The 12621-nt window shown below is 37.3% G+C and overlaps 1 protein-coding gene across 1 annotated transcript; it reads right to left on the bottom strand.

Annotated features, from left to right (window-relative positions):
• Positions 1 to 5872: 5872 nt before the first annotated feature.
• Positions 5873 to 11487, bottom strand: LOC126756243 (uncharacterized). The gene is made up of 6 exons (XM_050469181.1): positions 11059 to 11487; positions 10848 to 10994; positions 10560 to 10798; positions 10120 to 10413; positions 9072 to 10059; positions 5873 to 8997 (listed from the first exon to the last, which is right to left on the bottom strand). The coding sequence occupies exons 1-6, from the start codon at positions 11242 to 11244 to the stop codon at positions 6676 to 6678; spliced, it is 4176 nt and encodes a 1391-aa protein (XP_050325138.1). The 5' UTR covers positions 11245 to 11487; the 3' UTR covers positions 5873 to 6675.
• Positions 11488 to 12621: the final 1134 nt, after the last annotated feature.

Consider the following 12621-nt stretch of genomic DNA (forward strand, 5'->3'; position numbering starts at 1 on the left):
TCCTTTTCACTAAGAATCTACCCGGTGCAGGTGCTGTTGAAGTCGCTCTTCACAGCACCCTTAACTCAGTCAAGGGCACAATTTATGCCCCCTTTATTTGCCAACTTAGCGACGATGAAATAATTGAAGGTCTCAAGGAACAAGGTGTCTCTGCAGTCCATAAGTTTAACAAAATGGTTAAAGGCGTTCGTGTACCTACTGGTGCCGTATTATTAACATTCAATAAATATACACTTCCTAACAGAATTGAAGTAGCCTGGAGAACCCTAGATGTCCGTCCGTACTACCCTAATCCTATGCGCTGCAAAACTTATCAGCTATTAGGACACACCGCTAAACACTGCGATAAATCTCCTTCCTGTGTCATTTGCAACCTTCCTCCTAACCACTCTCCACCTTCTGATTGCACCAGAGTTTACTGCGCTAACTACGCAGGTGAACACCCCTCGTCCTCAAATGCTTGCCCTAAATTTATTCAATCGAAAGAAATATTAAATATTAAAATTATACACAAATGCACCATGCGGGACGCCATTACCATGTATAAAAATCAACTTCCTTCCACCCCATCCCCCTTCTCCTTCGCCAACGTGGCAAAAATGCAAACTAACAGCGATATAAATACAAACTCAAAAAATCCTAATAAAGATAATACTTCAATATCAAAAAATTCTAACCTCAATAATAACGCAACAACAACTAAAGCTAACAACGATTCATCCTCCACCAACAATCCATTGCATCACATAGAACTTCCAGAAACTTCATAGAACTCCCCTCTTCTATACCCCCCACCCTTGAATTCTTTCCCCTCCCCATCTTTCTCTCCACTTTCTCACATCTCATCGCCCTCCTCACACACCTTATCTCCCCTGGCATCTTTTGCCATCTCTCCTCTTGCTCATAACACCTATCCAACCTCCTCCTCCCTTTCATCTCCGTCACCCTCGTTGATGGAACAATAAATTCCCATAACCTCACATTATTACTTTTTCTTTATTTTTCTATCCATGTTATCCATCCTTCAGTGGAATATCAACGGATACTTAAATAATTACATCGAACCTCAGCAATATTATTAAATGAAACTCATCTTGCCAACAATATTGTGGATCATACCCCCAAGGCATATATAGGTTATTTTTATAACCTCCCCAGCAATACCACCAGCAAACAGGGAATAGCCATTCTGATCAACAGAAAAGTACCACATAACACCCTCCCCCCTACTCCTTCAAACATCTCCTCCCTCTCCATAGAAATTCTTTCTCCTTATAAACTCAACATTACTTGTACCTATTCTCCTCCTAATGAATCTTTCACTTTAAGTGATATCTGTCATCTCTTCCCGTCTGGATCTACTCCTTTCTTACTGGCCGGTGATTTTAACGCTTGGAGCCCCCTTTGGGGGTCTTCCTCAGCTAATCCGAAAGGTCGAATTATTGAAGATGTTATACTTAGTTCTAACTGCTTTGTTCTTAATGACGGTTCTCCCACCCATTTTTCCACTCACTCTTCCTTTACACATATTGACCTATCGCTTTGTTCCCCATCCCTACTAACCAAAACCGAATGGCTCCGGATCGATGACCTACATGGTAGCGATCACTTCCCCATTCTTTCTAAAATTTCCTCTTCCCATCATGCATCCCGGTTTAAGACTAGAGTATGCTTTAAAACAGACTTGGCTGATTGAGATAAGTTTGAACATTTCTGTGAATTTCATTCCCGTCTTTTCCCCACTTCATCCAATATCCATCAGGAGTCTTCACGTATTCAAAAAATTATCCGTTCTGCAGCCAATTATTCCATACCTCAGTCCTCCTCTAAATCAGTCAAACCTGCACCTCGTTGGTGGAATAGTGAACTTTGTGCGTTTAGGCAACAAAAACAATTTGCTTGGCACAAATTCAAGCGCACTCGTTCAAATGCTAACTTAATGCAATACAAAAAATCTAATGCGATTTTTCGTCGTAAGGCGAAAGCTGCTAAAGTTCTCTGTTTTCAAAAGTTCTCTAGCGAAATCAATTCCTCTTCTAACCCAAAAAAGATCTGGGCTGACATAAGGAGACTGTCTAGTTTAACCTCCTTTTCTCCGATTTCTTTCCTCAATTCTCCTCGTGGCAATCTTCTATATCCGCAAGATATAGCCTTAGAATTTGCGCTTCACTTTTCCAACGTTTCCTCGGATTCCAGTTTTTCTCCTGAATTTTCCTCCAGCAAACTGTCCGTTCTTTCCTCCCCTTACCTACCTCCCTCGAACTTGTCTTCTTCAGCTAGGTTTTTAGATTCTGATATATATCCATTCTTGAACTCCTCTTTGCACTCTCTGTAGTTAAAGGCAAAACCCCTGGGATTGATAAAATATCCTACCATATCATTAAACACCTCCCACCCTTCCTGCTATCCCGTCTAATTAATCTTTATAATAACATCCTTCGGACAGGCAACTATCCTCTGCTTTGGAAGACCAGCGCTGTCATTCCCATTTAAAACCTGGTAAGCCTCCCTGCGAAGTCAATAGTTATCGGCCTATATCCCTCCTGCCTTGCCTAGGAAAACTAATGGAGAAAATCATTGCTATCAGGCTATCCTGGTATGCGCAATCTCACAATCTTATTCACCATAACCAGTTTGCATTTAAGAAGGGGCTGGGGACGTTAGACGCTCTTCTGCATCTTGACCAATTTGTCTCTGATGCATTATCCCACAAAAATCATGTATCGATACTTTCACTTGATTTTTTGAAAGCTTTTGATCGGATTGGTATACACGTGGTATTAAGGCAGCTTAGAAAATGGAAAGTCGGCTCACATATGTATATATAACTTTGTTAAATCTTTTCTCTCTAAACGTAAAATTAGTGTACTTGTTTCTAATGTCCGATCCTCTATACTACCTCTTGATAATGGAACACCCCAAGGTTCCCCCCTTTCAGTCATACTTTTTATTATCGCATTTGATGAAATCAGTACAATTTTATCTGTCTTCCCTAATATCAGTCACCAAATCTATGCTGATGATTTAGTATTATTTTCTAATGCCTCCGATTTGTCCGTTGTTACGTCTTCCTTTTCTAAAATCTTATCCCCCTTAATCCATTGGTCCGGTTCTTCGGGCACGTCAACTTCTTCCTCTAAATCTAAGTTATTACATATTTGCAAGAAACATCATTGTAATACACCCACACTTACCGTTAATAATATAAATTTAATCTGTACAGATAGTTTTAAGTTCCTAGGCTTAATATTAGACTCTAAGTATTCATTTAAGCAACATTGTCAATATGTAAGAACAAGTAAGGAAGGGCTAAGTTCGGGTGTCACCAAACATTTTATACTCTCGCATGATAAAGTGATAATCGAGATTTCATTATACGTCATTTACATATTTTTCAAATACCGTATTTTTGTAAAGTTTTATTCCGCTATCATCATTGGTTCCTAATGTATTATACAGAAAAGGCATCAGATGGAATTCAAAATAGCGTTATATTGGAAGAAGGCGCGGTTGTGAACCGATTTCACCCATATTTCGTACATGTCATCAGGGTGTTAAGGAAATATTATATACCGAATTTCATTGAAATCGGTGTAGTAGTTCCTGAGATATGATTTTTAATCCATAAGTGGGCGAGGCCACGCCCATTTTCAATTTAAAAAAAAAGCCTGGGTGCAGCTTCCTTCTGCAATTTCTTCCGTAAAATTTAGTGTTTCTGACGATTTTTGTTAGTCGGTTAACGCACTTTTAGTGATTTTCAACATAACCTTTGTATGGGAGGTGGGCGTGGTTATTATCCGATTTCTTCCATTTTTGAACTGTATATGGAAATTCCTAAAGAAAACGACTCTGTAGAGTTTGGTTGACATAGCTATAGTAGTTTCCGAGATATGTGCAAAAACTTAGTAGGGGGCGGGGCCACGCCCACTTTTCCAAAAAAATTACGTCCAAATATGCCCCTCTCTAATGCGATCCTTTGTGCCAAATTTCACTTAAATATCTTTATTTATGGCTTAGTTATGACACTTTATAGGTTTTCGGTTTCCGCCATTTTGTGGGCGTGGCAGTAGGCCGATTTTGCCCATCTTAGAACTTAACCTTGTTATGGAGCCAAGAAATACGTGTACCAAGTTTCATCATGATATCCCAATTTTTACTCAAGTTACAGCTTGCACGGACGGACAGACGGACGGACGGACAGACAGACATCCGGATTTCGACTCTACTCGTCACCCTGATCACTTTGGTATATATAACCCTATATCTGACTCTTCTAGTTTTAGGACTTACAAACAACCGTTATGTGAACAAAACTACTCCCAATTTACCCCACCAAAGGTATCTGAAATTATAATATTTTATTTATGTTATACATTTCAAATGGGGTAAAAATATACTAGGGCATAAAAAAACATCAACATACCGACTACCTACATATGTTACCTCGTTGCGTTATCCATGTCGTTGCTGTCTGCAGCGCAACTGGCAGGAAAATCAATTCATTATCCCACAGTGCAAAACTGGTTTTTTCGCTCTCAATAGCGACTGAAATAAGAGCGTAAGAATACGTGTGCTGAGAGTAACTGCTCATGTGAGTCAAAACGCCCATGTATGATTTAAACATAATCAAGTATCTTTCATGTAAGCGCTCACTCATTGGCCCGGCTCTACTGGTAAAGGTCACCAAAGCTCTCATCTTATCAATAATTAATTACGGCTTAGAAATATATGGACACCATTCTATGTAAAAATCATATCAACACACACACTCTGACACGTATACGATCGCCAAAGATTCAATCATCGTTATACAAATGCGCCATGTTTGTGAAAGTAAATGAGTTACCGCATAAAATAGCTTTACCTTGGAGTATTAAACACCCCCCGTGGCGTGTGAGTGTAGCCTCATTTGTTTCTGATTTAGTTCAACTACGAAAGAACAATACTTCTAGCAATGTTTATAAAGCCCACTTCCTGAAAGTAACAGCTCCTCTCAAATCAGCTGGTTGGAAACTTCTATTCACAGACGGATCAAAAGGTACTCACACCTCCTTCGCTGCAGTTAGTGAAGATGAAAACCCTATTTCCTATGGCCTGCTATTTTCTTTCTGTTCAATATTTACAGCTGAAGCTACCGCAATTCTTAAAGCTGTTCAATACTCAAAGCTAAACAAAGGAAAATATATTATCTGTTCTGACAGTTTATCCTGCTTTCTAGCTTTAAAAAACTGCAATAACTCCAATTACATTATGTGGGTTCCCAGCCACTCGGGTATAATTGGAAACATGTTTGCTTACTCAATTGCCAAGGAAATGTGTCACTCTCCCACTATAACCTCACCATTTTTCGTTAAGGGCGAAATCTACCGGCTCATCGCTCAACTGAGAAGCACTAATTTAGCTGTTGATTGGATAATTTACAATCACCATTACTCAAGAATTAACCCAAATCGCACGAAACCTAACTTTCCGACCTCTCTGCCAGTCAATCTCATCACTCCGTACGCTAGACTCCGCATTGGACACACTATCATTACCAATGCACACCTTCTGGATGGTAGTCACATCAGCCAATGTCCCTTTTGTGAGTCAACGGTTAGTGTGCTACACCTACTCGTTTTTTGTCCTGCTCTGGACAGCCTCAGACTTAAAAACTTTAACAATGATGATCCTGTTCAGCTTTTAATGAACCCAACTATTAGCAACATATCTAAAAATTAGTTATCTGAAAGATACAGATCTCCTTCGTTGTATTTAAACAAGTTTCTAATTTTTCCCACCAGTCAGCCGAAAGCCTATGATGCTAGCACTACGTACTGCTTTAATAAAATAAAATAAAAAAAATCCAGGTTGTTATCAAAATAAATATTGCTAATGTTTGTATTATGAATTTATTAGTAATCTATGTATATTATGTAATTATTATTTTTGATACACTTTGATTACAAAAAAATAATGTACTTATAATGCTTTTCACGTTTGTATTTAATTTACAAATTGGCAATATGGCATTGCTATATGCTAGAAAATTATTTTAACATACATTTCATTAAAATGTGTTTATGGTGCAATGAAACACGCGCCATTTTTGATGCACGTAATGCCTTCAATCCACAAAACTTAATATTCATAAAAATAATATATATCCAGTTGGGCCTTTAGAACCAATTGCCACATAAAAAATTGTTATATACATATTTTGTGTATATATATGCAAAAATAAATGCTACTCTGGTAGAGTAGATTGAGCTCATGATTAGACAAAATGGTTCTTGTAAATAACATGTTTACGTAATTTAAGGTTAATTTTCTTACCTAATTTAATAATTCAGCTTAAGTGCTACATTAACCAACAAAAAACTGAAAGCTATAATAAATATATATAAATCCTCTGACAAGAATTAAATAGTACATACGTATTTTTTATACTTTGAAAAAAAATACACATGATGGTTAAACATATAATACAAAATAAAAGCTAAAACATGCCTAATTACACCACTTTTTTACTGAATAATAGCAAAAACCAGTTGGTGTGAACGCTTCAAGCCCAACTAATAAAAAATATCAATAGCCTAATTCTAATATAACTTCCGACTCTTTGTAATTTTTTCACATAGTACCTAACCCTTGCTGTTTAAAATGTTGGTTCGTATGCCTAATTTATTTCTATTTTCATGTTATATCAGTTGTTTTTCTATCGCTGGTATCTGTAATGTTTCGTCTATCGGTGTCATTGTCGCTGGAATTGGCCGCATTCGAGCTCGCAGCTGTTGTTGAGGCAACATCGTCTTGTAATTCGCGCTCAATATTTGCATTATTGTTATTTTCGGCGATTTCATTAATGTTACTCTCATCCATCAAGAATGCATTATTGATTATTCTGCTTGGACATGTTCCCTCAATACTGTCATTGGCACTATCACAGCATTCTAGTTGGTTTGGTGGAACGTCAGTATGTGGTTCTTGTCGTTGCATCTGTGCTTCGGCTACGCTTTCGTTCATAAGGTTTTCGGCCTCTTCAACGTTTTGTATTGGCGCATTCAATGTAATGGATTCATCAGCACCAAGTACCAATCCTTGGATGGCTTGTGCCTCGACCACTTCTTGGTTAAGAAGATTCTGCTCTTCTTCAACCAAGTTCTCACCCACCAGTTCAACCGGATTGTTCTGCGCAAAATCCAAAGCTATATTTATATTCGAATTTAATATCGTTTGTGACGAACCCATGACTGATACGGTATCTACTCGAACATCAGAAAATGGCTGAGCATCAAGAAGGGCATCTTTGTTTTGATTTATCTCAATGCTCATCGTATGTGGTTCTGGATGTGTATCAATGATATCACTACGTTCGTTGTTTCTTATGTGCCTGCTTTCAAAAACATCCTCGTCCTCTGTCAGTTGCCCGGCAAACGAAGGTGGAAAATTGTCGATCAACTGATTATCATCTTTTGAAAAATTATCAAAACTGGTCGAACACCCAGCAATGACACTTGCTATTTTTAATGCTGGCATTTCAACAAGAAGTTCTTTCGCACCGTGCGAATACTTTATTTCATCATGTGGCGTAGCTATAGCATTTGTTTGCGGGAATCTCTCAGTCACCCCACCGTCGGCTTGACTGTAAATGTCTGTTATCATTAATGGAGGTGCTACTAAATCTTCATTACTCGGTTGCGACACATCAGAATTCATTAGCAATGCACTTGTGGTAGGGTCATTTACTGAAGTAGTGCTATTTAAATCGCACTCCGATTTCTTTTGTTCGTCGCTTCTGCTTTCCTTTGGCTCTCTCACCAACATATCGTCAATAACTTCATTTTGTGATTCCGTTATCTTAAGCGTACATGCAAACTTATCTTCAGAACCGTGCATATTTTCACTTGACTCCTGAACATCTGTTGCTAACAGCGGCGGCATGTCGAGTTCACGATACTCGCGTTTTTCTTCTTCTACTTTTTTAATGCCTACCCAATCATCATCATCGCCATCATCTTCCTCATCTTCATCGGTTTCTTCATTATACATACTATCCGAGTCCTCATCGTTTTCAGAATATTGAGATTCTTCACCATTTGTTCGATTTCCGTTGGATATGGCATTTGCCACGATATGTGTATTTGTCATCTCGACGTCGGACACATCAAGGTCTTTTTCTTGTTTGATTTGAATAGTTGCGAAATCAATATTATTTAAATATTCCTGCTCAGCCATCTCTCTCACGGACAATTGTAATGTCTCTGCCGCGGAAGAATTTGTAGCTGACTCATACGCATTAAATATATCCTCATAACCACGATCAACTGGTTCAGGTTTAATTTGAATTTGGGGAAGGTACCCCAAATTGGCTTGAGAAATACCACTGTCGAGATTTGCGCTTATCTTATTAACTCCTGATGTTGACTTGTATGCCTTCGCCGTTCGCGCCGGTGTCCCAATCTTCTGTTCTGCACGTTTATATTTAACAACTTTATGTGCGGTTTTCTCAAGTTTACGTTGCACCATAACTGGGATATTAGAATTTGAATTTTCACTATTACAGTCTGATTCTCTCTCAATTTCACTTCCTTGTTCATGTTCCATCTGCACACCACAACTAACGCTAGTGATTTGAAATAAGCGATCTAATTCAGCTTTGTTTGGTTTAATATCCTCAACTTCGCCTTCAACACAAGTAGGTTGCACTGTCGCTGCTTCACTAGTTTTATCATTAGCTTTGCCTTGGGTACCGGACTCAATATTATCGCCGAATTCAACGCCACTTGAAATTGCAGATATTTGGAATTGCGGTATTGGAATTGTGGTCATGACCGTTGGCTCTAGATGTACCGCTTCATTACTTTCTAACTTATTACTCTCATATTCCTCGTCAGTTTCGTCCAGTTGCTCTTGTTTTACAGGCCTTAATAACTTTTGATTTGACACAGTACCACCACCAGCTTTAGATTCGTCGTGCACAGACCCATTCCCAGACAAAAGGTCATTTTCATCCAACTGAAAGCAAATAAATCATATTACCATTTTTTCATATTTAACTTCAACTGTTTTCAATCTTTTGTTGTACTTACCTCCTTATCTTTACTACGCATTGCATCTTTCCGTTTTTTCTTCTTCTTTTTCTTTTCTACTCGGACACTTTGTTCTTCGACAATCGATGAATTTAATGTGCCATGTTCTTTTTTGATTTTCAATTTTAATACTGGCATTTTAGTAGTTGTAGCTAAATTCTCATTGTCTACGTCAATTACTTCTTGCTTAATATGCACAGCACTTTGAGCAAAACATTCCTCGGCTGGTTCACGTTTGATTGCCACGTCAGCTGTTTCACCTTCACCATCATTTTTCGAATCATCATCATCATGCTCGTCATCATCATCATCATCTCCATGGTGGTAACCGTCATCGTTTGTCATATCAGCCTCCTCCGCTGTGTTGGCAGTTTCATTGGATGGTGCTGGTGTTTCGGAATCAATTCCTACATGCACCTCTGGCTCATGCTTAATGCTCACCAGTACATCTAATGTTGATTTTAATAAGTTATCTACCCTTTTAAGGTCTTTTCGAGAGACTCCTTTTTTACTGCCCTTCTTTCCGGACATTTTTCCATCGTCAATTTGTGTTCCTGTACCATCATTGGTATATTCTGTTGTGGTACAACCAAGACTAGCAGCCAGAATTTCAGGGGTCGAAATACGAGTTAACGACACGATTGGCGTCATTTCCAACGATATGCCAGCGTTGCGAGCAAACGCTTCGGCAGCAGCAGCCTCTACTTCGTTTTCATTTTTAATACGAATTGTAGATTCGGCTGCGAGAGCAGCGACTGGTATATGTTTTGAGTAATTCAAATAAACTTTTGCACAGTGAGCTGCATGTCGCTGATACTCAACCTCATTACGTAATTGACGATTACAACCTGCACACTTTTTAGTCCGTACTGCACATAAATGTGTATTATAAAGAAAGTTTGTTAAAAAAGTGTGATGACATTGAGGACATTCACGATCAAGCACCCACAAATTTGGAGGAATTTCCACAGTGTGATCCCGTAGATGTCTGTTAACAAGAAGTACTTTTAAACTCAAATCTGTTTTATGAAAAAATACCTATATATACCTTGAATACGCATAGGAACTTATCAACGATTGGCCACAATGTCCACATATGTAAGGCGTTTTACTTAACTTATGCCATAACTGATGACTTTTGATGTCGTTAGTTTTTTTTATAGTTTCATTGCAAGCGGTGCAAATATATCGTGGTATGTTTGGCATATGTACTGCCCCAATATGTTGATCCAATTTTACTTTGCTAATAAACCCTTGATCGCATATATTGCACACATGTCGAAATTTCATGTTATACGCATTCGTAGTTGTTGGTTTCTCCATATCCATGGGTTCTTCTTTTCTGCGAATATTTAGAAATATAATTGTCATGAAAATTATACAGTACAATTGTTTTCTTCATTATTGAAAATTTCATATTATATTTTAGATAACCCATAACAAACATACTTCTTTTAATACTATATATTGTTATTTATACATAATTACATTTCCTCCTTAGGCTTTAAACTTTTATCAACTGTTTTCCCAAATTTCCCTTTCTTTTTTGTGTCTGGTGGCTCGTTTAAACGTTGCTTTTTATTTGTCAGCACTATTGGGCCGGTTTCCCGCTTTATTTCCGTTGTTTCCATTCTTGCAATTATCTCATCTGATTTTCGCTTACGTCCACGTTTTACACCAGCTTCATCTTTTATATCAATACTAGGTTTAACATCCGCATTAACGATCTAAAACATAAACACTTTAAAATTATGTTTCAACTTCTGTAGTTTTTACCTTTTTCTGGGCCCCGCCTTTCAATCCGAGTAACTTCCTCGTCTGAACATCTGTGGCATAACACATTTCACGAAATTCATAAAAATCATTGATTTTATCCACGCAAAGTCCACAAACACTTTGAGGCATTCTATCATCCTTACAAACCTAAAATAACAATTGAACAACTTATTTCATGTAAGACAATTTATACATGTTGTATATCGCTTACTGTAATGCCAATGCATTGAATAATTTTTTGGTGCAGTTTCAATTCGCCGTCACAGTCTACCGGCTCTTGATCTTCTGTATTAGCATCCAAAATGTCGAACTTGTCCTCTCTATCGATTCCACAAAGACGACATATTTTATACAAATTCGCCTTCAACGCTTTATCTATCTTGAATGCAAACGACATTCTCACACAAACCGAGGTTTTAAGAAGTTAAAAAAAATAGCTATCGGGTTTGCCCAACATAAAGGACTAATGTAGCTAATTATTTTACAATCAATAACTGCGTTATTATATTTAGTAAAAAAAATCTCTATTAATTAAGTATTGTTTAACAACAAAACAAAGGATCGGTCAAAAAATCAATTCTATTAAGACATTTCCAATTAATTTATATGAAATAGTGAAAATTGGAAACACCACCGCACACGAAAAATTAGACTCTCAAATTGTCATTACAATTGTGAACTATTGAATAAAAGAAGAAGCGTTAGACAACAAACTCAGGGTATCCGTCAGTCTTTATAACTTAAAATTATGTCTTTACACAAAACATTCGTTAAGTCGATTTTCAACATTATAGAAAAATTGGTTTCCAACCCAACTGCATTTTGGTTGAAATTTCGAAATTCGGTAATATGATAAAAAAAATTTCGGTTGAAGAATTGCCAATCTTGTTAAGACTTTCACTCTGTGCCAGTAGGGGTGATTAGAGTATCAAAAAAATTTCAACAGCTAACAAGCAGTTCATGTTAAACATTGCTCAATTTATTTAGGAAAAATATTAATAGAAAATTGGTAATTTATAATGGGAAATTATAAATTTCAATTTACACTTGAACTTCCCTAACTTGAATCACCATTCGACTTAAAGAGAGTTCCGGAGGGAAAATTATATGAAATTTGGCTTCGATTTATAGAAGTTCGAGTTATGGATGTTCAAATCATTTAAATTAGTTATTACGTACAAATCCATAGAAAGGTGAACAATTTGTTCAGCTAGTGAAGCCAAATACTAAAACTGAACGAGGCAACCAAAAATATCGATATATTAAAATGAAATTATGGGACCGTAAGACACTTCGATCATAAAGAATCGAATATACTATTCCTAGGAATATACTCTTCGAGTATAATTTAATTTGTGAAGCTTCAGTTGCTTTAATTCTAAGTTAAATATGTGTCCAATACTCTCAGAGCTATATTGTTTTCATCCATCCGGACGACGGGATGACGGGTGACTTGTAGAATTTGGTCCAATTTACTCGAGAGAGTACTTTACTTCTCAATTGCCTATTTAAGCTTAGTACGCAGCTCTCAAGAAACGTAAAAACTTCATATAAAAAAACGCTTAAGAAACGGTCAAGATACTTTCCTGCGACAAACTTACTTGTGCTAGTACGCAGCTCTCAAGAAATCTAGTACCAATTCTTGATACTTTTTTCAGTAAAATGTGAATATGGCAAACCTGGTTTTGCGAAGAAAGATCAAATCAACAATTGTTTCTTGAAGGAAATTCGAAGTAATCGTCAAATTCATCCTAAATTAGTTGAAATCATTTTT

Source organism: Bactrocera neohumeralis, chromosome 2 (assembly GCF_024586455.1).
Source record: "Bactrocera neohumeralis isolate Rockhampton chromosome 2, APGP_CSIRO_Bneo_wtdbg2-racon-allhic-juicebox.fasta_v2, whole genome shotgun sequence".
Classification (NCBI taxonomy): Eukaryota; Metazoa; Arthropoda; class Insecta; order Diptera; family Tephritidae; genus Bactrocera; species Bactrocera neohumeralis.